Here is a 27,555-nt window from a genome sequence, read left to right as displayed (position 1 = left end):
TGGCATGGGAGCCTTCAGATCCAAAGATTAAGGGTGAATAATCCTGTTTTATACTGTTTTTGCTATCTATTTTATACTGAGTGGGGGAACCCAGCAAGACCTATACATTTAGATTCTTCTTGTTCTCTCTGCAGCATTCCATTCCCTAGGTATGGGGGGCAGGATCCTTCCTGAAATGGAGATCTTATGATTTACTGTCAGAAAACGGTAAACTAGAGAATTTATTTTTGTTTGGCTTCAAAACAAAAATCTAAGGAAATCAGAACCTATTTTCAAGTTTATGCCTTACCTTGGGGAAAGGGGGTTTTAGTTTTTGTCAACTATCTTGAACATCAGAAATTCTAGCTTCTATGGCTTTCCTTGGGGGAAGTGGGGGATAAAGGTGAGTAGAAAACAGAGGGTCAGGCGAAGGGAAAAGAGGTGCTTTACTTCTAAGGCCTTTACTTTGGGGTATCATTCTCCCAACTCCAACATAGGAAAACTACGAATGTGGGCTTGGACAGACTCAACAGGCTGTAAATGATTAACACTCTCTAATAAGCGTGCCACTACAGTGCCATTTGATGATGAGAGAAAGAAACAGACCTCTGATAATTGGTGTATCGAGAGAAAAGGAGTTAATGAATAAACCGAGAGGTATTTGGGGACTGGGAACCTGCAGCCACAGTTTTATTTCCTAATGCCCTATTAGACACAAGTCCACCAAAAACATTTTGTCTCATTTTATAGGCAGTAAAGTTGAGGCAGAAAGAGGGTTAATGATTCCACCAAGGTCACATGATAAAGATAATACATTTGTGAATAATGAGAAATCAAACATTCGGTCTCACAGATTTCCATCTTACTGGAGTTCTTTTTTTAATTTTTAAAAATGTTTGTATGTGTTCTTTTTAATTACACATGACAGTCAAATGTATTTTGACATATAATACATACATGGACTATAAATTTCCATTCCTGTGGTTGTACATGATGTGGAGTTACACTGGTCCTTACTGGAATTCCTATGATCTCTCATTATATCTGGTTACATATGTTCATATATTTACAGGGATTTTGAGTGTTGTTTTTATTATGGTAAAGTATATAATGCATAAAATTTACCATTTTCCTTCCTTTTGAGTGTAAATCCAGCAGCATTAAGTACCTTCACGCTGTTGTGCAATGATCTACCACCATAAATTTTTCTTCTGCTCCACTGAAACCCTGTACCCATTAAACACATTCCCATTCCCACATCCCTCTAGTCCCTGGCAACCACTTCTGAATTTTATTTTACAGCAAAGAGAAGTCGTGACCTATGAGCTTGGTTTACAACCAAAAAAAAAAAACAACAGTAATTACATGCAGAAGACAGACGACAATGAAGGAAAGAGGTAAATTCAGAACCAGCTGTCCAGTACTTAGAAGACTCAGTGAGTGTGCTGGGTATGCAATGTGTGTGTGTGTGTGTCTTTAAAAGACTCTCCACCTCCCTGCCCGCCTCCTTACAGTTTGCTACTGGGTTTCTCTTCCCCAAGTTTCCTCAGTCTCCTAGAGGAGCTAGCATGGCCAATTTCCTTTGTAATTTTGGAAGCAGGTCTGTTGCCATGGAATCTACATTCTGACTGGAGTCGAGGTGTATAAAGGTGACCATTTGTTTTCAGTTTCAAAGATCTGGCAAAAAGATAGGTTGTTGCTCTTCTTCTGGAAAAGCCTGACTGGTAGGATTCCTTTAAGGGCTCAGCCCCAAGAGCTTTATCCCATCCCCTCGCCTACTTAAAAGTTAAAGCTCCAGGAAACCTCCGAAGGGGATTCTGCCGGCTCCATCACTTCCCCCAAATGGCTAATCCTGGAGGTGGTGCTGTTTGCAATGGGACGCTTCACAATCACAAGAACCCCAGCCATGGCTCGCAAAGTGGAAACGGCACCAAGAATGGAATCATGAAAGAAGCCCAGGTAAGAGGCCATCCCCTGCTCCCCTTGCTCTGCACATTTCAATACTGTCTTTGCAAAGCTGTTTGAGGCTAACTCGGAAGTCCTCTGGTGAAGTGTATTTGATGTGTCTGGGCTTCTCATCGCAGCTAGTATTTTGACAAGCTCGGCTGCCAAAAAGTTTAGGTGTGGAAAAAAAAAAAAGGAGGGAATTCTTTCTCTTTAGAAGACTGAGCACACAGAGACCCACACAGCTTTAGATTTTTCGAAAACACACACTTAACGTACTACACTTTCAGTTTCTCTCAAGCACTGAGGGGGCAGGGCTGTGAAGGTTCAGACTCTTCAGCTAAATTGCAGTCCATCCAGAAACCTGTTACCTTCACGATGCTTCAGAAGGAAAAAGAAGAAATGAAAGGAAATTTTGCTCCCATTATGGGATGTAGATGGCATTTTTCCCTGGTACTTGCTAAATGTCTCTGAAAGGCGAGTTGTTTTGGGTGTTTAATAGAGCATTGTCAGAGTTTAGACAACTTGATTTGAGTGCAGTCTTTTGAAATTTGGCATCACAAAAATTCCTTCCTGAAACATTTTAGAAAGTGTGGCTCACTGTAACATGCATGCAGAAACCAAAGTAGTGTCTTTAAAACAGACTTTTTAGGGTCACCCCACCACCACCCAGATTTGATGCTTTTATTTATTTTTTTTCTTTCTGCTTTTACTTTTGCTTTAATAGAAAGTTGGAAGGGAATGTTTAAGGGGGAGCAAGAATTCAAGAAATTATTCAAAGAGGAGCCTGGATCTGTGAGTTTCTTGTTTAAAGGCAGTTCCACAGTTCCACACTTCCCACACAATGCCCTGTCACTCTGCTCCTGCAGAAGGGGTGAGCTTATCAGCCCTGGGTGCAAACTTAAGTAGCCAAACAGGTAGCCTTATTTGTTGAGAAATGGGAAGCTACACAGGGAACCCCAGGCAATCTTCCATCATTCAGTCATCCTAAGGTGTCGGCATTCACCTAGGGGAAAGGTCAGATTATTCTAAAATCACAGTACAGATGGAGCTAGCTGGAGCCAGTCCTCCATTCATTGAATTAAATCTGTGGGTCCAGTTGCAAGAGGCAGGAGGCACTATAGAGTCTGGTTTGTGTGTAAAAATTAGTGTGATCCCAAAATGTATTCCCCTTTTCACATTCCCCTAGCCTGGGAAGTATCTACCAGAATCTCAGGCCTGACCTCTCCCAACTGAGTATATGAGCAAGGTAAAGAGAAAGTGCTCATTCTCTGCTATTAGCATGGGGAAAGTCACAATAATATCAACATGTATTCTTCATTCAATGTGCATTCAGATCACTGCCCAAAATGTTCCTTGTCCCGGAAATGTCTGTATCTCATTGACCATTCACCCATTCACCTTCTGGATCATTCTGTCCCTGAGGGCTCTTTTTTGAAAACAAATGCCTTCAAAACTTGTTTTCCCTTTCTCTCTTAGTTTTATAACCATACTCTAATGTTTGAGTTTAGAGACTTTGTGTATGTTATAGTTACTGCTATGTAAGGAAAGACTTTAAGATCCTAAAGATTTCCTACCAACTGTACCTACAAGACTACCAAAAACCTTGAATATTGAGGCTTCCCTAATAGCAGGCAAAAATATAAGGGCTGCTGTTGTCTTTTCTGACAGCTCTTTCTGAAGGGCCATCCAGAGCCTGTTGGCTAAGATATATTTAGGTGTTGCTAAGTTGAAATTGGCTTCCACCAAGAGCCTCAATTACAGCTTAAAAAATATTTTCCAAAAAGAATAAACCCCAATGAGATCCCAGTGTAATACAGCAAAAAGGGCCCATTTTCTTCTTCCATGATGTGAATGATGTTGTCTTTACTATCATGATCCTCAGTTACTAGTTTCATCCCATAGGCCCTTTGACAAACTAGGTCTCGAACAAAAACCTTACACATATCTGAGACAGTGGTCTTACAAATACTTTCTTCCAGGCTTAGCATCTTCCAGATAGAACATCATCTAAAATTCTTCCACTTTCTCTGAAAATTCCCTCACCCTTTCTCTACCAGCTTTTTTTTTTTTTTTTTGCAACCATATAGAAATAGAGTTATCTCTTTTTTATATTGAGGGATCCTTTAAGGTTCTGTTGATGGAGGGTTTGGCATAACAATTTGAAAATCCCTGTTAGACAGTAGCTTGGGAATCCTCCTTCCTTTCGTTCCAATGTAGCCAGGTTTGAACCCCCTCACTCTGGCTTGCAGGCTTGCAAGGAACCACACACTTTACATTCTGGGAACCTTCTATAGTTCCTTTCTGAAGTTGTTTGTTTGTTTATTTATTTTGTTCTATCACATTGCCTGTTTGATTTTTTCCCTCCTCTTCTTTTCTTTAAACCCCATTTAACCTGAAGATTCACTGACAGTGGTTTTCAACAGTGCTTAGATCTATTTCTTTGTTTACTGCTAATCCGTCCTTCTATCTGACTTCTAATAGAACACTGTTATCCTAAAGGATTCCTTCTCCCTCCTCATAAGCAAGTCCAAGGAAAATAGAGAAGGGGCCTTTAATGTCCTTAATCCATAAACACGAGGTTTCTTATAATTTCCTATTGACTTAATTTCATATAATTAGTTTGAATTATATTGTCTCCATAATTGCTTTTTAATTCGCACTAATTATTTCTGACCTGGCTACATGCATTTATTCGGAAACCTGAACCTTGGGCAGTAGACATTGTGTTTTCATTGGTCTTAACTGTGTGCCTCTGGATATGCATTTTTATTAGGATGAGCTCTGCATTTTCTTATTTAAATTGATTCTATAGGATAAAGAAAAAAATAGCGAGGTTTTCCTCTAACCATTCCTTTTCTGAAAAACAAAAAGTCCTGGAGTTAGAGACAATCCAGTGTTTATGGAGTTCTTGAACTGAATATTGTAATATTACCAGGTATGGAGTTGTAGGTCCTTAGAGCTAGTTGCTTTTACTATCTTTCATTCACTCATTCACCAGTAATTAATAAGAATCTGTTATCCTTGGGACATGTAAAGATAAAAATAAGTTTATAATTTACCTACTAGGAGAAAACATTTATCATATTTTTCATATTAAAGTTAAATGAGCTGGGCACAGTAGCAAATGTGTGTAATCCCAGCAGCTTAGAAGGCTGAGGCAGGAGGATCACAAGATCAAAACCAGCCTTAGCAAAAGTGAGGCACTAAGCAACTCAGTGAGACCCTGTCTCTAAATAAAATACAAAACAGGGCTGGGGTTGTGGCTCAGTGGCAGAGTGCCCTGAGTTCAATCCCTGTTACCTCCCCCAAATAAAAGTTAAATGATAGTGTAGGACAAGAGCTATCATAAAGCAGGTATGATTTAAGGGCAAATTAGTGGTATGCACAGAGAAGTTCAGAGAGACAGGGGAGAAAGTGACTTATATCAAGATTCTGCCAGGTACCAGGACCAGGCTAAGCACATAGCCCCATGAAGTGGCAGCATCATGCACCTTACAATGATGAAGAATCATAAATCATTGAGGACCTTGAACAGAATCACAGGTGGCCTAGCCCAAATCTAAACCCAAATTCGTGTTGCTCCGGCGCCAGTTTCCTTTCCACTACTTTTTAGGGAAGCATAAAGTAGGGATTATAGGGGCAGCTTTGGGGAACTAAAAGGACTCAAACTGAAGCATGAAATATTGACAATGACAGATAAAATGGGGAGTTTATTCCTAGGGGACAAATGAGGAAATGAAGGGTAAGGAATCCCAGAGATGAATGTAGGAGTTGTTAGAGAGAGGGCACAGGAAACATCATAAAGTATAATGACTGATCCTGGGGGTCCCACAATGCTCTCTGAGGACATGCCCTCAATGACCTAAGGACTGCTCACTGGGCCACCTCTTACCTTTTCCACACTACTTCCCAACTCCATCACCATGGGGACCAAGTTTTCTACACATGAACCCTAGAGAGACAAACTCAAGCCATTTCCAAACTATGGAATCCACCCCTGCACCCAAGGCTTGTGCCCTTCTTTCTTTTTTTAAAATTTTTTAAAATTTGTTTTAATTAGTTATACATAACAATAGAATGCATTTATGCACTCTGATATATCATACATAGATGGGATATAATTTCTCATTTTTCTGAGTGTATATGTTGCAGAATCATATTGGTCATACAGTCACATATATACACACAGTAATAATGTCTGTTTCATTCTGCTATCTTTCCTATCCCCAGATCCCCTCCCCTCCACTCCCATCAGTTCCCTCTACCTAATCTAAGATGACACTATTCTTCCCTAGTCCCCCCTCCCCCCACTTATTGTGAATTAGCATCCGCATATCAGAGATAACATGTGGCCTTTGGTTTTGTGGGATTGGCTTATTTCGCTTAGCATGATATTCTCCAACTCCAACCATTTACTGGCAAATGCCAAAATTTCACTCTTCTTTAAATCTGAGTAATATTCCACTGAGTATATATACCACATTTTCTCTATCCATTCATCTCTTGAGGGACACCAAGGGTAGTTCCATAGTCGAGCTATTGTGAATTGAGCTTCTCACAATGCAAAATATATTCATTCCATCTCTAATAGTCCTGAAGTCTTACTTCATCTTAGCATCACACAAAAGTCCAAGGCCAGACACACAGCAAATTTCTCAAAGCTCTGAGTTCCTATAAAATCAGAAAGCAAGTAATAGACTTCCAAGATACAATGACAATGAGAAGATAAGTTAAACATTCTTATTCCAAAAGGAAGGAGTAATCACTCCAAGGCAAGACCAAAACCCAGCCCAGAACACATTAAATCTTAAAGCTCCAAGTCTGGCATCTTGTGCACATAGAGAGACAGGTAGGCACCCAAGCCTCCAGCAGCCCCGCCCTTACAGCTTTGCTGGTCAAAGGCCACATGGTTACTCTCTCAGGTTCGTTTTGCACTCTGCTTGCAGCTTTCCCTAGCAGGTGTTGCACACCACCTGTAGCCATTCCTCTGGGGATTCTTAGGGGCAGTTCTACTCCCATGGTTTTATTAGGCATCACCCCATCAGGGACTGTTCTGACCCAGAGCACACTTCTGCCTGGCCTTTAAGAATTTTTTTTTTTTTTTTAAATCTCAGGGTAAGTGTCCAAGATGCCATAACTATTGCATTTTGTATGTCTACAAAATCAACACTTTGTGGACACCAAGATCTGTCCCTGGGATGAACTAAACCTGGGCCTAATTGAACCACGGCTGCAGTGGCTACAAAGCACTTTACCAGAAAGCCAGAATCCTCAAGCAGTCGTGGCAATATGCCTTAGAAGAGAGCTCTGGACTTGGTCCCTTGAGCAAATTTGCCTGGAGTGCCTCTGGTCCTGTGATGGGAGAGATAGCCTTGAAGATTTCTGAGATGACCTCCAGGAATTGCCTCATGGTCTCCTTTTATCCATGATAATCTCTTTTCCAAGAGATTGCTCCACTACACCCTTATGCTCTTTTACTCCTTTCCTCACTAAATCATGAGATTTTCAAATTTTTCTTTTCTGCTTCCTTTTGCTCCCAGGTCTCACTGTCAGTATGACTAAAGAGTGTTACAACATCTTCCAGTCACCCAGTTCCAAAGCTGCCTCCACATTTTTCATTGTATTTACATTTACATCCCCCTCCTGAACAACAATTTCTTTTTTTAAGTCAGTTTTTTGGTACTATAACAAAATGATTCTAGGTGACTTTGTAAGAAAAGTTGTTTATTTAGCTCACACTTTTGGAGGTTCAAATATATGATGCCTACATCAGCTCAGTTCTATTGACCTAAGAACATTACAGTAGGCTTTACCTCTCCTCTTGTAAGTTCCACAGTCTCCCAACTCCGCTACCCTGCGGACCAATCTTCCAACACATGAGCCATGTGGGAATAACTCAAATTATTTCCAACTCATACCACCAAGTATCCAAGATACTTAGTGTTCAAGACTTTACTGTTGGTTGTCGTCCAGGGCACCTTCACAAGGACATCCCTCTATGTGCTCTCTAAATAGTCCATAGAATAGCCCTAACTTATTACAGGGTGTCTTCTTCTAAGAGCATATAAATGGACACTGCAAGTTATCTCATACTCAGAAATGATTTGGTTACATTCTGTCATCCACGTCAGTTATAGTCCAACCCAGATGAAAAGGGAGGGGAAATAGACTCTATTTCTTCGTGGGAGGAACAACGAAGTTAAAATGGTAAAGATTGTGACTGACTGGAAAGATTAATGTAACCATCTTTTGAAAGAGTCCAATACAATTGAGATATATCCACTATGCTTGGGAACAAAGAGGAGAGGGAAACTGACCTAGCTGGGAAGACAAAACGTCACTCAAGACATCAAAATTGGACCCACTTCAGGGAGTTGGTGTAGAACATGCCTCAAAGTTTCCTCAACTGAGGCACAATGAGAACAAAATTTCTATCAACCATCTCTTGTCCTTTATTGGGTAAGGGGTACTCCCAGAGACAGCATTTTTACCCTTCCTACACATGGGCTGAGTATACTTCTGTGGTCAGAGAAAGCCTTCAAGCTCATGTGTCAGTGTTGTGGTACACCAGACATCACCGGAACCCATGAGGGTCTGGCTGTACCACCAAGAGCATCTACTATAACCATAGTAATTTGTGAGTAACAGAGGTTTTAGAAGAGGATTGATGTGATTAGCTGTGGTTTTCTCTGACTGTGATTTTAATTTATGATGACTTTTAGAACACAGTTTGTGAATTATCCCTTAACTATTGAGCTAATCATCATAGAAGACAGGATAATGTTGTTGAGCAACATGAACAAACTTACTCACTAAACTTGGCAAGGAGATAACAATATATCCATATTGAATGTCACCATCATAACTCCCTTTGCATTCTAACAAGAAGAAAAAATAAACCATGGAATCTTAGGAAATTGAACAATATATGGTAAAAGACATCAGAAAGGATAATGAATAAAAATCAACTGGAGAATGTAATTGGAAAAAAAAACATTTACAATAGCACCAGAAAAATGAAAGACTTGGGAAAAGATGTAAGACGACGTAAGTTGCAAATTAATTTGAAGAGAATATCAAATGCTACAGAGGAATAAGTGGAAATCCATGTAATACTCATGGATAGGTAGCCTCAAGATGAAAACATGGCAATTCTACCTTTGGTAATCAATAAATTTCATGTGATTCCAGTAAGACACCATATTTTGAGCCAGACTTTAAATTTTTTTGTGGAAAAATGAAAAGGAAGAATAAACAGAAAAAAAATTAAAAGAATAATAATGAAAGGTAACTAGCATTGATAACTAGTAATAAACCCTATTATGCAATAAAAGACTTAGAATAGTTTCATATAGTATACAAATAGATAAATATTACTTAAAAATGTTAACCTCAATTCATAAAGTAGTAAAAAATGTTGAATTTTAAATGATATTTATATGTGAATTATCTTTACACAAAAATCAACTGTCTTTTTGCATAGCAAAAACAAAAAAAAGTCAAAAACATCAAAAAACAAATTACAGACTGTGAAAATGGTTACAATGTACATCACAAAATGTAAACTTTTTAATACATAAATGAGTTTTGGAAATCAATACAGAAAAAATCTAAACACTAAAGAAACAATAACAGGCAAAATATATGAAGGAAATACTAAGGGAGACATAAAAGCTTAGGAAAAGAAAAAGGAAGAAGGAAAGGAAAGTTAGAGAAGTTATATGCTCACATCAGGTTTTATGAGAAGGGAAAGAAAAATCTACTTTTCCAGTTTGTGTCTAAAAAATACAAAAGCAATTTGAAACTTAGCTTGAATGATTTAGTTATTTATATGAGCATAAGAATAATGGTATAGTTTTTTCATACATTTGTTGATCAATTGTATATCTTCTCCTGAGAAGTGTCTGTTCAGTTCCTTAGCCCATTTGTTGATTGGGTTATTTATTTTTTTTGGTGTTAAGTTTTTTGAGTTCTTTGTATATCCTGGAAATTAGAGCTCTAGCCAATGTGCATGTAGTAAAGATGTTCTCCTACTCTGTGGGCTCTCTCTTCATGTTATTGTTTCCTTTGCTGAGAAGAAGACTTTTAGTTTGAATCCATCCCATTTGTTAATTCTTGATTTTATTTCTTGCACTTTAGGAGTCTGGTTAAGAAAGTCAGGACCTAATCTGACATAATAAAGATTTGGGCCTACTTTTTCTTCCATTAGGTGCAGGGTCTCTGGTCTAATTCTTAGGTCCTTGATCCACTTTGAATTGAGTTTTGTGCATGGTCAGAGATAGTGGTTTAATTTCATTTTGCTGCATATGGATTTCCAGTTTTCCCAGTACTATTTGTTGAAGAGGCTGTCGTTTCACCAATATATGTTTTTGACGTCTTTGTCTAGTGCTCCATTTATATACAATGGATCAAAATGCATTCTGCTGTCATATATACCAATTAGAGTAAATTTAGAAATACTAATTATAATTAGTACAGTTAATGAATAAGATTGTTGTTAGATACTATACATCGGGCCCTTTTGTATAATTTGCCTCATTTAATTCTCTTATTGTACTGCCAAGTGGATATTATTAGCCATGTTTGAATAGATGAGGACACTGAAGCTCTGAAACCATAATTAACTTACCCAAGTTCACACAGCCAGAAGGAAATTGGGACATAAACTTGAGACTATCTATGCTAGCCCAACTTCTTTTTACTCCCAGTAACATTGCAGGGTCCCATGGTGCCATTACCATAGACCTAGAGATTCTTATTTCAAGAACCAAATATGAAACCAGTTGCCTAAAGTATCAATACATAAGAAAAGAATTTAGTATTTCCTGTAACCACAGAATCAAAGAACACAATGCTTCAATTCCCAATACAAGCTATACTGCAGTGAAAAGCATTGAGAGGTAAAAAAAGGAAATAATAATTATAATAATCTCTAATGAGTATTGAGTTCTTTCAAAGTGCTAGGCACTCTAACTGTTTTATGATCATCATTTTGCAACAGTCCTATGAGGTATTATTGTTCGGCTTATTAAGTCAGTGAGGAAACTGTCTTAGGAACTTAACCAAGATCACCAGATTATAAGTATTAAAACAGGTTTGGAAGTCAAGTCTGCCCAATTCTACAACCTAAATTTTTATTCCTTAGTTCTCAGGCTTCTCTGAATGCAACATATGATTAGGAATAGGATTGACACCTACTTCCACAGAGAGCAGGCCAATTGGATTCAGTATTAAAGGTCAGAGTCAGTGTGAATTAAAGGCATTATGGATTGTTTTGCTTGCTGGCCTTTTTGTTCTTCACTAAAATTTGAGTTCATCTTCACAAATGACACTGAAATGTTGCATATCAGAACTTTTAATGTGCAACATTTTCCCACTCATAGACAAATTGTATCAAGTGAACTGACTACCTCCCATGCTTCATTTTAAAGGACTTTTGAGTTAAATAAATGGAACCCTGAGTCATCTGGACTCAGATTTAGCCCTATCTGGGCTCAAGGGATAAGCTGCCTCGCACTTAGAACACCTGGAACTTTCAGAAACTTTCTGCAGGGCACATGGTCTCCCTGAATAGGCAGTTCCTTTTGCACAGTATTTCCTGGAAATACGGCTATTTTAGATATGTAATGTGAAAATGAGAAGTAGATGTAGATTTTTTTTTTTTTAATTTTAGACGTAGATCACTTCCCACTGAGTGATAACATCTAATTCTGCCCCCATTGAATCTGTCTTGATCTAATGACTTACTAGGCCAATAGAATGCGACAAAGGGACAATCTGGGATTTTTTGAGGTTCAGTCACAAGAAACATTTCAGTTTGAATCTTGGAACTCATACAGCATGTTTGGAGGAAGCCCAAATTGCCCCAGGAAGAGCCCAGGTGGAAAGAAAACAAGTATCCTGAGCTGTGTTCCCGGTTGAGATGTAGCACCAACTCTCAAATGGTGTGAGTGATCTCGAATAAGTGGATCTCCTAACCCTAGCTTCTGTCTGCTCCAAATGATACTGCATGGCACAAAGAGAAAATGTCCCCAACTGAGCTCTACCCAAATTACGGATTTTGGTTTTTTTGAGCAAACACATGCTTATTGTTTTAAATTTAGCGGTAGTTTATTAAGCAGCAGAAACCCACACATGGATATTATATTTCTTTCAAATGCCTACAAAAGTCATTTTGCAATCTTTTTTTGTAACTATTTCCAGTGCTTGCATTTACTTTTTGAGGGAAGAGTTTGTTTTGGCCATCTGTTTTTGGCAATGATGCCTTTCCCTAGACTGTAAACTTCTGTTTTATTTTGTTTGGCGAAGAGATTGTATGCTTAAGTTCTTAACCCAGCGATGAATGTTTGGCTGTAAAAGTCAAATACAATGAACGTAAATACCATCAATGCAAAAAGCACGATCATTTAGATATTTCCAAACATGAAGTGTACTTATTCAATCTGACAGGGCCTGTAATGTGTTGTGTCTTCTGCGAATGAGGAGTTGGCTCAAGAGAACGTGTTCATTAATTAAAAGAACAGATATTTTTAAAATGTATTTGATATATTTTAACTGTGTTATTTAAAAGAAAACATGTTGTTAAGTATATTTAATATCTGCCAATCATAAATTAATTTTACTTATTCGTTAATGTTTTCTAGAAGTCTTTTTCTCTTTGGAAATACCATTAGCCGTAAATTGATATTCAACTACTTGCAAAGAATCTATTGCCTTTGTTTTGAAATATTCTTAATCTTCTTACTAGAATCCTCTTTTCTCATGTATATTTAAGAAAAAGTGGCTCTAGGAATTTGGCTCCCCTCACTTCAGATTTACTTTGTACTTCAAAAAAGCCATAGATAATTCTTCCATCTTTGCTTTCCTGAGTTTTCATGTTTAACTCCTGGTCCCAGAATGGGCAGGTTGGAGGGACCCTTATGATAACTTCATGCACTAAATCTCCTTGGCTAAGCCTGATTTTAAACATTAGGTCCCAGAATGATCATCAAAATGTCATAAACTTGGCAAAATGTATTGGCCAAACCCCATTTTTTTAGACTTGGAAGGAAATGACACAAACACCTTCTGTTAGACAATGAAGGCTCAAAGCCTGGTCACCATTATTGTTCTCTAGATCTGGCCTAACTGGGCCTTCAGACGTTGTCCAACAAGAAAACTATGTGTAAACCCCGATAATCCTTCTAACCTTAAGTTATATTTGGCTGTTTGTCCTCTGCCATGTGGTTGTTAGCTTTTGAAAGGTCAGGGATAGCTTTGAGAACCTGACAGATACTTGTTATAGAAAAGTAGATATGTCTATAATCACAGAAATTTCTATGTACAGAATTCATATATTCCCTCGTGTCTTCAGACCCCCAGGATATAAATGTTAGCGCTGAAATGTCTTTATCAATTATGGTAACCCTATAGTCACAACCCAGCCAAAAGTACCAACAAATTATCTATCTCAGAGAAGATGTAGGGTGAAGGCGTCACAGAAAGTCACCAAAGACAGAAAACCACGCATAGAAAATCAGTCCATAAACTCCCTGTGTGTAAAACATTTATTTTAAAATTATACTCGAATTTTGCATTCTACTCTGTAATAAATTTATATTTCCTTTACTACAAGAGTACTTTTGTGTCTTCACTTAAAACTTTTGAGTAAAACTATACTCCCAAGATGGATATTTGTGTGGTAGTTTTTCATACCACAGTTCCCCTTGAATTTCCCAGGTAAATCAAAACTTCTTAAGGACCTCAGATACAGTGAGATTCACAAGCCTTCCACTTACTAGTTGTGCCATATTGAGCAGGTAGTTTTGTGCCTCTGATCTAACCCTCACAAAGATATTGTGAAGATTTAAATAATAAAAAACATGACAGATTACCAGTAAATATGTTATACAGTATATACTCAATAAATGATAACTATTATCTACTAAAGCCTACAGCCATCTCTTTCACCTCTACTACTATCATAAGAGTGGTCAGTACAATGCCTGGCATATAATAGGTGCTCAATAAATGATAGTCTTATACTCTTAAATTTCTTCATCCAATGGTAGGTAACTTCTTGATCTTCATTCTTCTTGGCCGTCAGCAGCATTTGACACAAGTATTCTCTCCCTTCTTGCTATAGTTTGGATATGGGTTGATCTTATGCCCCAGGACTCATGTATTAGAGCCTTGGTCCTCATTATGTTTGTGTTGAAACTGGGACCTTCAGAGGTCAAGCCTAGTAGGAGGTCAACAGTTCATTGGGGGCATGCCCTTGAATTGATGAATGTTAGTTCTCATGAAGTCAGTTTGCTGACTTAGTTCACATAAAAGAGAGTTGGTTTTTTTATTTGTTTTAATTAGTTACACATGACAGTACAATGATCTTGACACATCACATTTGAATCAAATGGGGTATAATTTCTCATTATTCTGAGTGTACAGGTTGCAGAATCACATTGGTCATGCAGTCACATATATACATACAGCAATACTAGTATCCATTAAAAAAAAATGAGCCCAACCCCTGAATCTCACTGCAACCCCCTGTCTGGAAGTGATCTCTTCTCCTCCCACACGTGCTTCTATCATTGTGGTGCCATCTGCCATAAGGTGGTGCAGTCAAAGGGGTTCTTGCCAGGATCAGCACTATGTGTTTGGGCTTTCAGCCTTCAAAACCTCTTTTCTTTGTAAGTACCCAACTTCAGGTGTATCATTTCAATAGAGACAAGCAGACTCATACACCCCTCCTTAAAGCCTTTCTTCTCTTGGCTTCCAGGATGTAACTCTCTAGATTTTTCTTCTTGTATCAATAGCTACTTTTTTGTAGTTTCTGTTAGAGTTCCGTCTCATTTCTTTACCTACAAACCATGGACTGACCCCAGGCTAAATCCCAGTATTTCTTCTTTCTCCTAACCACACATTTCTCATGATGATCTAATATTGTCTCATTACTATTTATATGTAATGTTATATACATATATATATATATATATGAATATATAAAATCCATATATATGGAGAGAGAGAGATAATAGGCATTTCCAACTAACTGTGTGACATACATACAAACACACACACACACACACACACACACACATAGTAGATCATCAAAAGTCTTCTCAATTTAATACCTACAAAACTGATTCCCTGGTTTTCCTCCTTCCCTCCCCAACCCTGTTTACTTTACGGTCTTTCTCATCTGAGTAATGGCAGCTCTATTCTTTTCGTGGCTCAAGCCAACATCCTTGGCATCATTCATGACTGTTCTTTCTCATCCTTCATATTCTGCATGCAGTCTGTCAGCAAAGCGTAATCCGTCCTTCACAACAGATCCAGAATCTGAACACTCCTTAACCTTTCTCTCAGCAACCCCTCTGGTCTCAGCCATCATTACTTCCTGCCTGGATTAGTGCAGGAGCTCCATCTCTTTTCTCTGTGTTCAGTTATCTACTGCTCTATAACAAATCAACCCAACACATAATGGCACAAACAACAACTGTTTTATTATGCTCATCGATTCTGCTGGTCAGGAATTCTGAAAAGGCACAGTGGAGACAACTCTTCCCTGTTCTATATGTCTGGCGGGCTCAGTTGGGAAGACTTAATTGGCAGGGCTGGAAGAACTGTGCCAGAATGATCCACCTCCAACTTGGAGTCCTCACTCCCAGGTATGGCACCTGGGTTATGATGGCTGAAGGGTTAGACAAGCCAGGACTAAACGGGATTGAAGCAGTCTCAAACAAGATAACCAGGTCTGGGGAAGGGACCATCCTACCTCTCAATGCGGACAGTTTCAAAGAATTCCTAGACATATTTTAAAAGTGCCAGGCTCTGCTTGTACCCTTGCCCTGCTGTCTGTTGCCATCTCTAAGACCATTCTCAATGCAGCCACCAGAGATCCTGTTTGAAAGAAAATCCACAGCTGCCGTTCTTCTGCCTAATTCTTTCCCATGGCTAGCATTTACTCAGAGTGAAAGCTAAAATCCTTACATTAACCTTAAGGCCTCAGGGCCTGGTACTCCCTGACTCATCTGCTGCTACTTTCCTTTGAATTCACTCTCTTTCAGCACCTCACTGCTCCTTGAGCTGGCTGGTCTGTGACATTCCTACTTCCTCTTACCTGAGCCTGAAACACCCTTTCCCTGGACATCCAAAAGTTCACCCTTCCTTCCTTTCAAGTCTTAGTTCAGTACATGCTCTGGGGGACGTAGGTTCACAATCCTTTCTGAAAATGAAAGAAATGAAATTGCAAAATTCTTTACTTGTCCCTTCCCTGTTTGTTTGTTTGTTTGTTTGGGGGCATAGCAGGGATGGAACTCAGGGCACTCTGCCCCTGAGCCACATCCCCAGTCCTGTTTTGTATTTTATTTAGAGACAGGGTCTCACTGAGTTGCTTAGTGCTTCACTTTTGCTGAGGCTGGCTTGCAATCCTCCTGCCTCAGCCTCCTGAGCCACTGAGATTACAGATGTGTGCCACCGTGCCCAGCTCCTGTATTTTTTCTTTACCAATTAATATGATCTGTGTGTGTGCACACATGCACACACACACACACACACACACACAGTCACATACATGCCTACACATAGAAAGACTCACACACACACAAACACAGTAATATATTTTCCTATTCATTGTATGCCTCCACCTCTAGATTATGAGTTCCCTGTGGGTATGGATTTCTGTTTTATTCATTCATGAATCTTCTACACCTACACCAGAGCCTGTACATAGTAGGTGTTCAATAATATCTGTAAATGAATAAAACTACTCATTTTTTTCTAATATGTTGTTTGAAATCTCTTATTTAATCCTGTTTTTTTAATTCAAATTTCTATTTGCTACTCTGCTCAGACTATATGCAGCTTTCTTTATAACCTTTAAGCAATATTACCTCTCATTAATTAATCCACAGGTTTTCTAACTTTTATTGAAGAACATGGATACTAACTATGACTGTCTTTGTGAAAATTGTTAAATCTTTAGATTGTTTTGTGTGACTAGGTAGCTACCCACTTTTATATTGTTTTCCAGTTATTATATATAATGTACTACAAGACTGAGACAGGAAGCATGTTTTAAGCAATTGGAATTTTTTGAAGAAAATGAAAATAGAAATTAAACATTATTAACTCATTCCAAAAATTCTTGTTACTTCTTAGCAGAAGATAAAATATATCAGGATTAAAGGGGAAAGTGGATAATCCCCCAGGGTATATTGGCCTGTCATCGGGTACTAATAAAACTCTGCATTTTCATAGTTGAATGCCTGAGAAAAATCAGCCTGATCCCTTTTTTCACTAATGACTCCATAAATGAGATAATTTTCTAAAATTTTATTTAATGAAATTATATATTGAATTACATGCTAATAACTTTAGGAATTCTAACTTATTTGGTCCTCAACTGACCTTATGAGGTTAAAGTATTACTATGCACATTTTCTAGATAAGTAAATTGAGCTGTACCAAAGTTAATTGACTAAGTAGCTAGTTTAGCAGTGTGAACTGGTCCCAGGATCTGTGTTTTTATCATTAGATGAAATGCCTTTTCCTTCAACATTTTATTGTGAAAATTTGCAAAAGAATTCTATAGGAAATAATCATATATCTACCACTCACATTCTACAAGTTTTTTTTCTATTTTTATCATGTTTACTCATCTATCCTTCCCTTAATCCATCAATCAATACATATATTATGCTCATTTAAAATAAAATTATAGAATCAATAAAATTTATCACTAAAACCTTTAGCATGCATATTGCTAAGCAGATGTCCATATTTGACCACAGTATTTTTTTACTTGAGTCAATGGTATACTTCAAGTCTGTGTATTTCACTGCATGTAAATTTTAACTCAAATATAACAATTAATTAATAACATTTGTTATTACTAGATAAGATTTCATGAGACAGCTTTGACTGATAGTGTTCTAAAACTTTGTAGTTAATATTAAGGGGTTTAATCTCTAGAAAAGATAGTCAACCTTTAAATTAGCATCTAATCAGGTAAACGAAGGGCTCACTAGAAGGCAATCAACTAGAGAAACATCCCTATTATATACCCATAATACCAAAAGGATCAAAAGCTATTTTTCTTTAGGTCTTTAGTATAATCCAGATAGTAGGAAGAGAGGTTAGGTGTGGAAATCCTTACGATTCCCTTCTATCCTGTCTTCCTACACATGGGAACCAAGGATCAGCAAGCGTAAGTGATTACCTTCAAGGTCATACCAATATTTGATGTCCAGTCTCTTGATTTCCATTCCAGATCCAACCTGGCAAGTTGCACCTTTTTTTGAAACCTCAACTTGTTAAGGGAAAAATCAGTGACTGTAATTATTTGATGAGTCTCAAAGTGGCATCTGCAGTTACAAATTCCTCCAGTTGCAGTTTCAAAATTGATACTTCAAAATTGCATTCGTCAGAAGTAAAGACAGCCCCAAAATAAAAGCCACATCTAGAAAGCTTCCTTTTCTGCTTGTTTTGGGACCTCAAGTCACAGAATCAATAACAATTAAAGTCCTCACACATGAGGATCTACTCTGTATTTGCCCTTTTAAAACATTGTTAATTCTAACAACAGGCTTTCAAATTTCACGTGTAAGAAATTAAAGTTTGTGGAATAGAACCACTATTTGAACCAGTCATTCCACTCCTTGGCATATACTCAAATGACTTAAAATCAGCATACTATATTGACATAGCCACATCAATGCTTCTAGCAGCTCAATTCACAATAGTTAAACTATAGAACCAACATTGGTACCCTTCCACAGATAAATGAATAAATAAAATGTGGCATATATACACAATGGAATATTACTCAGCTATAAAGGAGAATGAAATTATGGCAGTTGCTGGTAAATGGATGGAACTGGAGAATATTATGCTAAGTGAAATAAGCCAATTCCAAAAATCCAAAGGCAGAATGTTTTCTAATAAGTGTAGGCTAACACACAATAAGAGTGTGTAGGGAGGGAGAATAGAAGTTCATTTAATTAGGCAAAGGGGAATGAAGGGAAGGGAGGATGGATGGGAGCAGGAAAGACAATAGAATGAGTTGGATATAACTTTCCTATTATTCATATATGAATATATGACCAGTATAACTCCACATCATATATAACTACAAGAATGGGAAGTTATACTCCATATATGTGTAATATGTCAAAATATATTCTATTGTCATGTATATCTAAAAAGAACAAATAAAAAATACTTTCAGAAAAAAAGAAATCAAACTTTGAAAAGATAATATAATCATTCATATACTGCTAGCAAGTCATAGAATCAGGATCTTCTGATTCCTAATATCAATCACATAACTTGTTACCGCACTCCTCAGATCTTGTGCACTAATAACTCAAATCATGACATAGAGTTGGGAGCAGGGCTTTCTATTCACATTTTCTAGCCTTGAATCCCAGCTTCACACTGAAAACTCTGTGACCTTGAGCAAGTAGCTTAATGTCTCTGTGACTCAGTTGCTCATATGAACAATAGGAGTAATAGTGGTGCCTACCTTATGGGGGCTGTTGTGAGAAGTAAATAAGCTAATACATGCAAAGCCTCAGAATAGTGCCAGATTCCAGAGATAAGTCATTAATGTATCCTATTATTAATGTTGGCCCTTGTAGAAATCTGTCTTATTTCTAACCCTATTCCTTCTTTGGTGAAACAGTATAAGGAAAAGAGATTCATACTGGGATGCAGAAGCCTTTAGTACATTGTGAAGAAAATACTTGAATAAAATAGCAACAATTCTTCAAGTGAAAACAAACTGAACATTAAAGTGTAATCATACAGAGCAATGGAAGTTAGGTGTTAAGGAAGTGTAGTGATGACATCGAGGTGATAGCTGGAGATCCTCTCAGTGCCATATCCACTTCTGCTTTTAGCTCTTCCATTTCTGTGTACACAGCTTCATTTCCAACATCCAACTTTTGTGACCTCTGTTTGATGACTTTCTCTGACCTTCTGGAGATGTTCTGCCCTAATATGAAACAGGCAAAAAGTGCTGGGGAATGAGCATCCCCAGGAGCAGCTCTCAATGCAAGCTGGAGGATAAATACTGGTGTGTCCCACATTGTCTCAAGTATTCGCTAGTGGAAGAGAGTTCCAGCTTCCTTCACGGGTAACTCCCTTGACAGAATATCATTTATGGGATTCCTTCCCTTCCCTGTTTCCTATCAGCTCCTTTACCAGTGCTTCCTGGAATCACCTTCTAAATAAACAGATTACATATGAATCCCTTATAAGAGTCTGCTTCTGGGAAACCTTAAACAAAGAAAACAATTCTTAAGGATGCATAACCAAGTTGTATCCCTTTAACCATCACCTTTAACTATAATGATCCTTATCGTCTTTATGCATCACTTATACATCACTTTTACATCCAGAACCTAACTGGATCCTCAATGGTCCAGTGAGTTGTTTGATGCTGGTAGGTAAATTTTAAGGATAAAAAAGCTGTGGCTCACTAATGAGAGACCACAGTCATCTGGATAATGGGAACAGAGCAGGATAATAATCCCACACATGCTGACTCTAAGATCAGGAATGTCTTGAAGGATTGGCTGCAGCAGACATTTTGTCAAGCATTTATTTAGTATATAAAACTCCATCAGCTGCTCCTTATAAGAATAGGTAGGAGGTTAAAAAAAATCAGTCTCTGTTCTTCAGTATTTTAATTTAGCACATATGCAAGTTCAAAAAAAGAAATGAAAAATAACTTTGGGGCTCAGGATTAGTAATTTTTTTAATGTGATTCTAAAAGACTGAAAGAATAATGTTGATTTCTATTTTAGATTTCCAAATCAAGGCAATAAAGATATTTTACAAGGCATGTCAGAAAGCCAGGCTTCCTATGAATCTCTCTTTAAAAATTATTTACCTTTGTCTTCATGTCTTTATGTTACATAGGATGGATATTCCTTAAAATCACATTCCTCTGAGTCTTGGATCAGCTTCAACTCCTTTTTTAAAATCATGACATAGTAAAGATTTGCTTTCAGACAGAGCAAGGGAAAATGAATTAGTTTACTCATTGCTGAGCTTGCTCAAGCTAATTACATCAGCGGGATGGTAGGGACCCTTGGGTTTTTGCAACTTGGCATATTTTTAAGCCACCAACTCTGATATTTAATCCTAAAGAAATCTCGCTTTAAATCTTCTCAAGCATTAAAATAATAATGGCAGAAAGGATCTCAGATCTCCAGAAACCATGTTATCTACAATTTCTTTTACATATTATTGATATGTTTTTCAATAGGACCAGAAGTTTCTATTCATAAAGTGTCAAAACTCAGAAGGCTGATGTCTAGTGATTCAGCCCAGTGGAATTCAGACTTTAGAAAACTGTCAGATTTTTTTAAAATGAATTTTAGTGTGCCAACTTTTTTTTTAACCATGATTTGAAAAATTATAACCCATGATCTGCTATCATCATCAACTATACATCCACACAAAAAAATGGTTTGTCAACCAAAAAATTAATGATGACATCATATCTGATTAATGGATAGTCCTTAAGAAAAATAATGTGTATGCATGCATATATGTGCATATATATATAATTTATATGTATGTATAATATACTATATAAATAAGTGCATATATATTATTTTCTAATGTTCCCATGAATCAGCAAAAATTTTAGCAAATATCTTCATAGAGCTGCAGATGAACATTTGGGAATGATTATAATAACTGACAGAAGGATACAAAAATAGGAGTGGGTTGTTTTTCCTCATTGGTTCTATGTTTTGTCAAATCCTATTATGGTTTGGTTATGAGGTGTTCCCCCAAAGTTCTTGTGTTAATGCAGGAATATTCAAGGGGAAATGATTAAAACTACTAGAACTTTAACCCAATCAATCCATCCTAACTTTGAGTGGACTGACTGGGTGGTAACTGCAGGCAGGTGGAGCCTGGCTAGAGGGGGTGGTCGCTAGAAGCATGCCTTAGAAGGGTCCATCTTTCCTGTATCCCCTTCCTGTCTTTCTCCTTGCTTCCTGGCTGGCACAAGCAAAGATCCTGTTCTCTGCTACATTTTCCTGCCATGGTACTCGGCCTCATTTCAGATCTAGAGCAATGGAGTTGGCTGATCATGGACTGAAACCTCTGAAACCATGGGCCCAAAATAAACTTTTCCTCCTCTAGGTTATTCTTGTCAGGTTTTGGTCTCAGCAATGAAAAGTTGGCTAACGCAGAAATTGATCATGGCTGTGATTAACCTGACTATGTGGTTCAGAAGCTTTTGGAAGTGGTTTGTGGTAAGAGTTCTTAAAAGTTTGGGGATGCAGGCTAGAGAAGCCTTAGAATGTCATCAGCAGAGCTTAATGGGTGAGTCTGGTGGGCACTCAGAAAACCAGAATGCAGATAGGAATTTGAACAATAAACACCGTGCTTGTGAGATTTTAGAGAGGAATGAGAACTCAAGTGGGATTTGGACTGGAGGCCATCCATTCATGTTACATTATGGCAAAAAAGTTGTCGAAATTTTGCCCATGTCTTGAGACTTTCTGTGAGGTTGAATGTAAAGGTGATGGACTACTTAACCTGGTGGAAGAAATTCCAAGGTAGTACAGAATTCAAGAGGTGGCTTGAAAATTGTTGGCAGCATTTAGCCAAGTTTACTGTGAGAATCAAGAGTGAAAAGCAGAGCAGAAGGATTTTTTAAACTTTCAGTTTGGCTAGAAAAGTGTATGTAAAACTGAGGGCAAGGAAGATATGTTGGTTGAACAAATTATCAGCACTAAAGAAATTTTAAGTATTTTTTTCCACAGAAACAATGGAAAAGCATCTCAAAAATTGACAATACGACTCCTATCTCAGGCTCAAGGGTGTTAAAGTAAAAATTCCTTTGAGAAGAGTTCATGGGGCACCCTTCCTGCACAGGGTGACCTAGAAGGTGTTTTCATCATGTCTATCCATCCAGACACTCAGAGGCTACTGCAATCATGATCCTAGGGAGCTCAGCTGCTGCCTGAGTTGGTGGCAGACCATGTGGTGGTGGTTCTGCAGGAATGCAGGATGCTAAAGTTAGGAGGTTCCTAAAGATGTCCACCAATATTTCAAAGGAAGCCTGGGAGGCCTGGAAAAAAAATGTAGCAGGATTGGAATCCCTGCAGGCTGCCTCTGACAGGGTGATGCGTGAAGCTATGAGGTTGAGGCCCAAGCTGAAATGGAGACCCCAAGAATTAAGAGATACGAGTAAAGTGAACTGTCTGCAAAGGACAGCTGCTAGGTACAGAGAGAACCAGGCTTAGAAAAAGGGAAGAGAACTGCAACAAGCAAGACCAAAGGGATGGGGCTGCATGAGCCTTGTAAAGATGGCATCTTGCCACCATGTGCCAAGAAGTGGGAGTTGTAGCCATCGGACTCTGCCCAGCTGGGTTTCCAGTCTTGTTTTTGTCCTATCCCTTCTTTCAATGCCTCTATTCCTCCCTTTTAGAATAGAAAGGTTTACTCTGTGTCACTGTATATTGAATAAATGTAACTTGCTTTTAATTTTTATATGGGCCACAGCTAAGAGCCTCAGAGGAGGCACTGAACTTAGACTTTGGGGCAGTGCTGTAACTGTAAGATTATGGGGACTCTTGGACATGAACTAAATGCATTTTTCACTGTGAGATGAACATGAGCTTTTGAGGGTCAGGGCAGAATGTTATAGTTTGGATATACAAATCTCCCAAGAGCTCTTGTGTTAATGCAGGAATATTCAGCAGTGAAATGATTAGATGATGAGAGCTGTAACCTAATCAGTTATCCTAGCTTGAGTGACTGACTGGGTGGTAACTGGAGGCAGGTGGGGCATGGCTGGAGGAGGTGGGTCACTGGAAGCATGCTCTGGAAGGGTTCATCTTTCCTGCAGCCCCTTTCCTTGTCTCTTTCTGCTTCCAGACCACCACAAGCAGAACAGTTCTCTGCTATGCTCTTCCACCTCTGATGCTCGGCCTCACCTTAGGCCCAGAGCAATGGAATCAGTTGACCATGCATTGAAATCTCTGAAACTGTGAGCCCCAAATAAAGTTTTTCTCTCCTAAGTTGCTCTTGTCAGGTATTTTGGTCATTGTGTTAAAAAGCTGACTAACACAAACCCCCAAGTCAAAATTCACCACAGTTACAGTTTCCTTTTCCTTTAAAACTGAATCCCTTTTGCTTTTAGTCTTCACTAGAATATGAAATTCATACCCGGGACCCAATCTTTAACACTCATATCTTTTTACTATTGGTAGAGCTATTTGATTTTATTTTAAATATGAAGCAACAGAGACTCAAACAGGTGTAGTCTTTTGCCCAAGTTCTCAAAATAACCTCTACACAATATATCCTTGGACATCACAGATCCAAGAACAAACCCTCTTGGGGCCTTTGGCACTAACACTTTTTGTCAGCTTGTGGGAATGATTTAGGGTGCTTAGGAAAATCCCACAGCAGGATTGCGAGTTTATGACAAGAGAGGATGCCTGTTCTCTAAGGGGTCATGCCTCCTATTGGTTAATTTTTTAACCAATGCAACGGAATAAAATGTCTACTGACTCAGTATTATACTCAGAAATAAAAGTACTGAACATGATAATCTGTAAAAAATGATCTACTGGCCAAAATAATTGGCCAGTAATTATTAATCCATCAAAATAAGTCACAAATATCAGTTTTATTTCACTAAGTATAACATTGCATGCTATCCTTAGGTCCCAGGTCTGAGTACCTCAATCAAATGACTTAGGCCTTGCACCCAGCCATTACTTCAGGCTCAAAAACTAATAAGGCTAAAAAAAATGCATGTATCTGCTAAAGTAGTTGATCCTGGAGTACAGGTAAAGACTAGTCAAGGTTAGGCTTGTTCTGGGAGATGTTATCTTTTTTTCTATTATTTGCCATCGATACCAGATTTCTTGGAAGCAGCAAAATAAATCATAGTGCTTTATTCTTAGTGAATTGGCTGTTTGGAGACATTATACTTATTTTTCATGGACTTGAAAGGTTTTTAAGGAAAATAAAACAACATGTGCTGCTTTCTGTGAATAACAAAGTGAATCTATGTACACTCAACTTGGCATTATCTCTTCAAATGATGATCCAGATTATATGGAGTGACAGGCAGTGAAGGAGGGTAGAGAAAGCAAGAGGTATGTGCAACAAAGAGTCAGTTCCTAACCAACACAGAGAAAGAAGCAGCAGCTGACTCCCTGGCAAGTTTCTGACTTTCTGGGTCAGAAGGATTTGTGCTTCTGCGTGCTGCTGAATGGCAGACCTTGTTTGGTCTAGCCCCAGGGGATGGGAAGTTTGGGGTGGGAACCAAAAACCGCAGCTCAGCATCAACTAGGAACAAGAAGAAATTGGTTCATTTTGATTCAAAGAGTGGGGAAAAAAACATTGTTCCTAATACAAGTTCAGTTCACTGAACTCAGCCAAATGACTCAGGAGCCCCACCCTCCTTATAACTCATCTATGAGTCATGGCTGCCCAGCAGCACCATGAAGAAATGCCACAGTGCATGCCACACTGTGATGTTCAAAACCTCCTCGGTTGGTTCATTTCTGTACAGTTTGGAGACTCTCTTCTTTTGATTTTTAGTCAGAGGGTCAAAATTCCAGAGTCAACTGAGCAAGTTGGCTTTGTTGTCTTTTTCTTCCACCAATTGCCATGAATCACTGCATGTGAAATCTGCATGAATATCCTTTTCCATGCCACCTTCTTAGGGCACTTTTGAGAGTGCATATCTGATCAGGCCATCATTTATTTTAATTCATCAGTGGCTTCTCTTATTAGGATCAAGGCAGCAATTCATAACTTGATTTACCTGTCCTGCATAACCTCAGACTGCTCATTTACATATCCATTTATTCATCAAATATTTACTGAACACTTTCTACCTGTTAGAGGCTGCTTTCGGTGCTAGAGTACTATCAATGGACAAAGTGGAGAGTCCCTTGTCGTGGAACTGACATTCAGCCACACCTATCCCTCACTTCCTTCTTCCACTTCCCCAAGCTCCGTTTTCTTTTGGAGAGACTTTCTACTCCTGTTAAACTCCTACTAATTCTTTATATTTCATTTTAAATAACATCTTCTTTGGGGAGGCCTTTCCCTTTGTGTGAATTAGGTCAGATCCGTATGCTATCTATTCCACAGCATCCTTACTTAATCACCATCTCTCTTTTTGTAAGTATTGTTTTACATTTGTATTTCTATCTATACCAGACATTGCCCAATTTTTTTTTTTTTTTTTTTTGCTAAGGGGCAGATAGTAAATATTTTTAACTCTGTAGGCCATTCAGTCTATCACAGTTACTCAACACTGCCATCATATCACAAGAGCAGCCTTGGAAAAAAACATGAACAAATGTTTATAGCCGTGTTCTGATAAAGTTTTGTTTACCAAATCAGGCTGTGGGCAAAATCTGGCCTCTGGGCCATAATTCTCAAACATCTGAACAACAGAATTTCCTACAATGATGGAAATGTTCTACTAAGTCCTCTCCAGTATAGTAACCACAAACCACATGTGGCTGTTGAACACTTGACATGTGGCTAGTGCAAGAGAGGATCTAAATTTCTAAATGTATTTAATTTTAATTAGTTAAGTTTAAAAGAAACTTAGCCACGTGTGGATAATGATTTCTGTATTGGACAGCACAGGTCTAGACCATGAGGTCAGGAGCTGTGTCCTTTTGCTCACTTCTGTGTCACCTGGACCCAGCACAAAAGCTGGCACAGAGTAGGTATTCAATCTTACTCTATGTGTGTGTTGAATGAATGGGTGAATGAATCAATCAATGAAAAAGTGCTGAAATATGAAATGATAACGGAACTCTTATTTCCTTTTAGCTACCACTATGGTACTTGATTAGATGTTGGGATACTTTTTGCTTTCTAGTCATAATCGGTGTGTGCATTTTTATCTCTCCACTACATATGAGCTTGATGAGGATGCAATCTTTAGTGAGACTACCTGAGTAATCTCCTCATGCCTTCTCATGCACAGAACAGTCAATCTTCCCAAAGAGTGTTTGCAGCTATTAGTGGGAAAACAAAAGATTCAGCCCATGGTTACTTTATTTCTGAAATATGTTCCAATCTGTCTTGTCTCAGAGGTCTAAATTCATACTTCCTTCTGGCTTCAATTCTCAAGTTGTGGAGATAACAGATTCAAAGTCTTGGCTTTTTCTGCTTTATAATCTTGACCAAGTTGCTTAACACCCTTGTATCATTTTTACTAAGTGAAGATAATTCTTAGGGATATCATGCAAATAAATAAATAAATTCTTAAGAATACCATGTACTGTCCATAAAAGCTTTTGAGCACCTTACAGATAAACATTATTCTCAAATAGCACATTATAATTGGTCAAAAATGTGGTATTTATTCTCAGAGATATTTAACTGTTGCATTGTTTTTTCTGGTTAATCAGCCCAACTTAATAAAAGCTCTCTGTTCCTCAAGTGAGCCAGGTGATTGTAAGCCAGGTCAAAAGAATGCAACCTTACAAGGTGGTGAATGACAGCCACTCAGCTCCAAAGTTGAATCATGTCCAATAAACTTTGGCACCTCCACCCTAGCTGCCTCCCCAGGTAGGTTCTAGTTTACAGATCTTTGTGCCTTGCATTCCTTCTGCAGTTATGATAAGGTGG

General features: G+C 38.2%; 1 protein-coding gene across 1 annotated transcript in view; it reads left to right on the top strand.

Annotated features, from left to right (window-relative positions):
• The first annotated feature begins 1,791 nt into the window (after positions 1-1,791).
• Positions 1,792-27,555, top strand: part of Sptlc3 (serine palmitoyltransferase long chain base subunit 3) — a 136,892-nt gene continuing 111,128 nt past the window's right edge. The window contains exon 1 of the mRNA XM_026397657.2: positions 1,792-1,938. Within this exon, the coding sequence (XP_026253442.1) occupies positions 1,822-1,938 (117 nt within the window). The 5' untranslated portion in view covers positions 1,792-1,821. The remainder of the gene's footprint in view (positions 1,939-27,555) is intronic.

This window comes from Urocitellus parryii, chromosome 6 (genome assembly GCF_045843805.1).
Source record: "Urocitellus parryii isolate mUroPar1 chromosome 6, mUroPar1.hap1, whole genome shotgun sequence".
NCBI lineage: Eukaryota > Metazoa > Chordata > Mammalia > Rodentia > Sciuridae > Urocitellus > Urocitellus parryii.
This window is presented reverse-complemented; position numbering and strand designations above follow the sequence as displayed.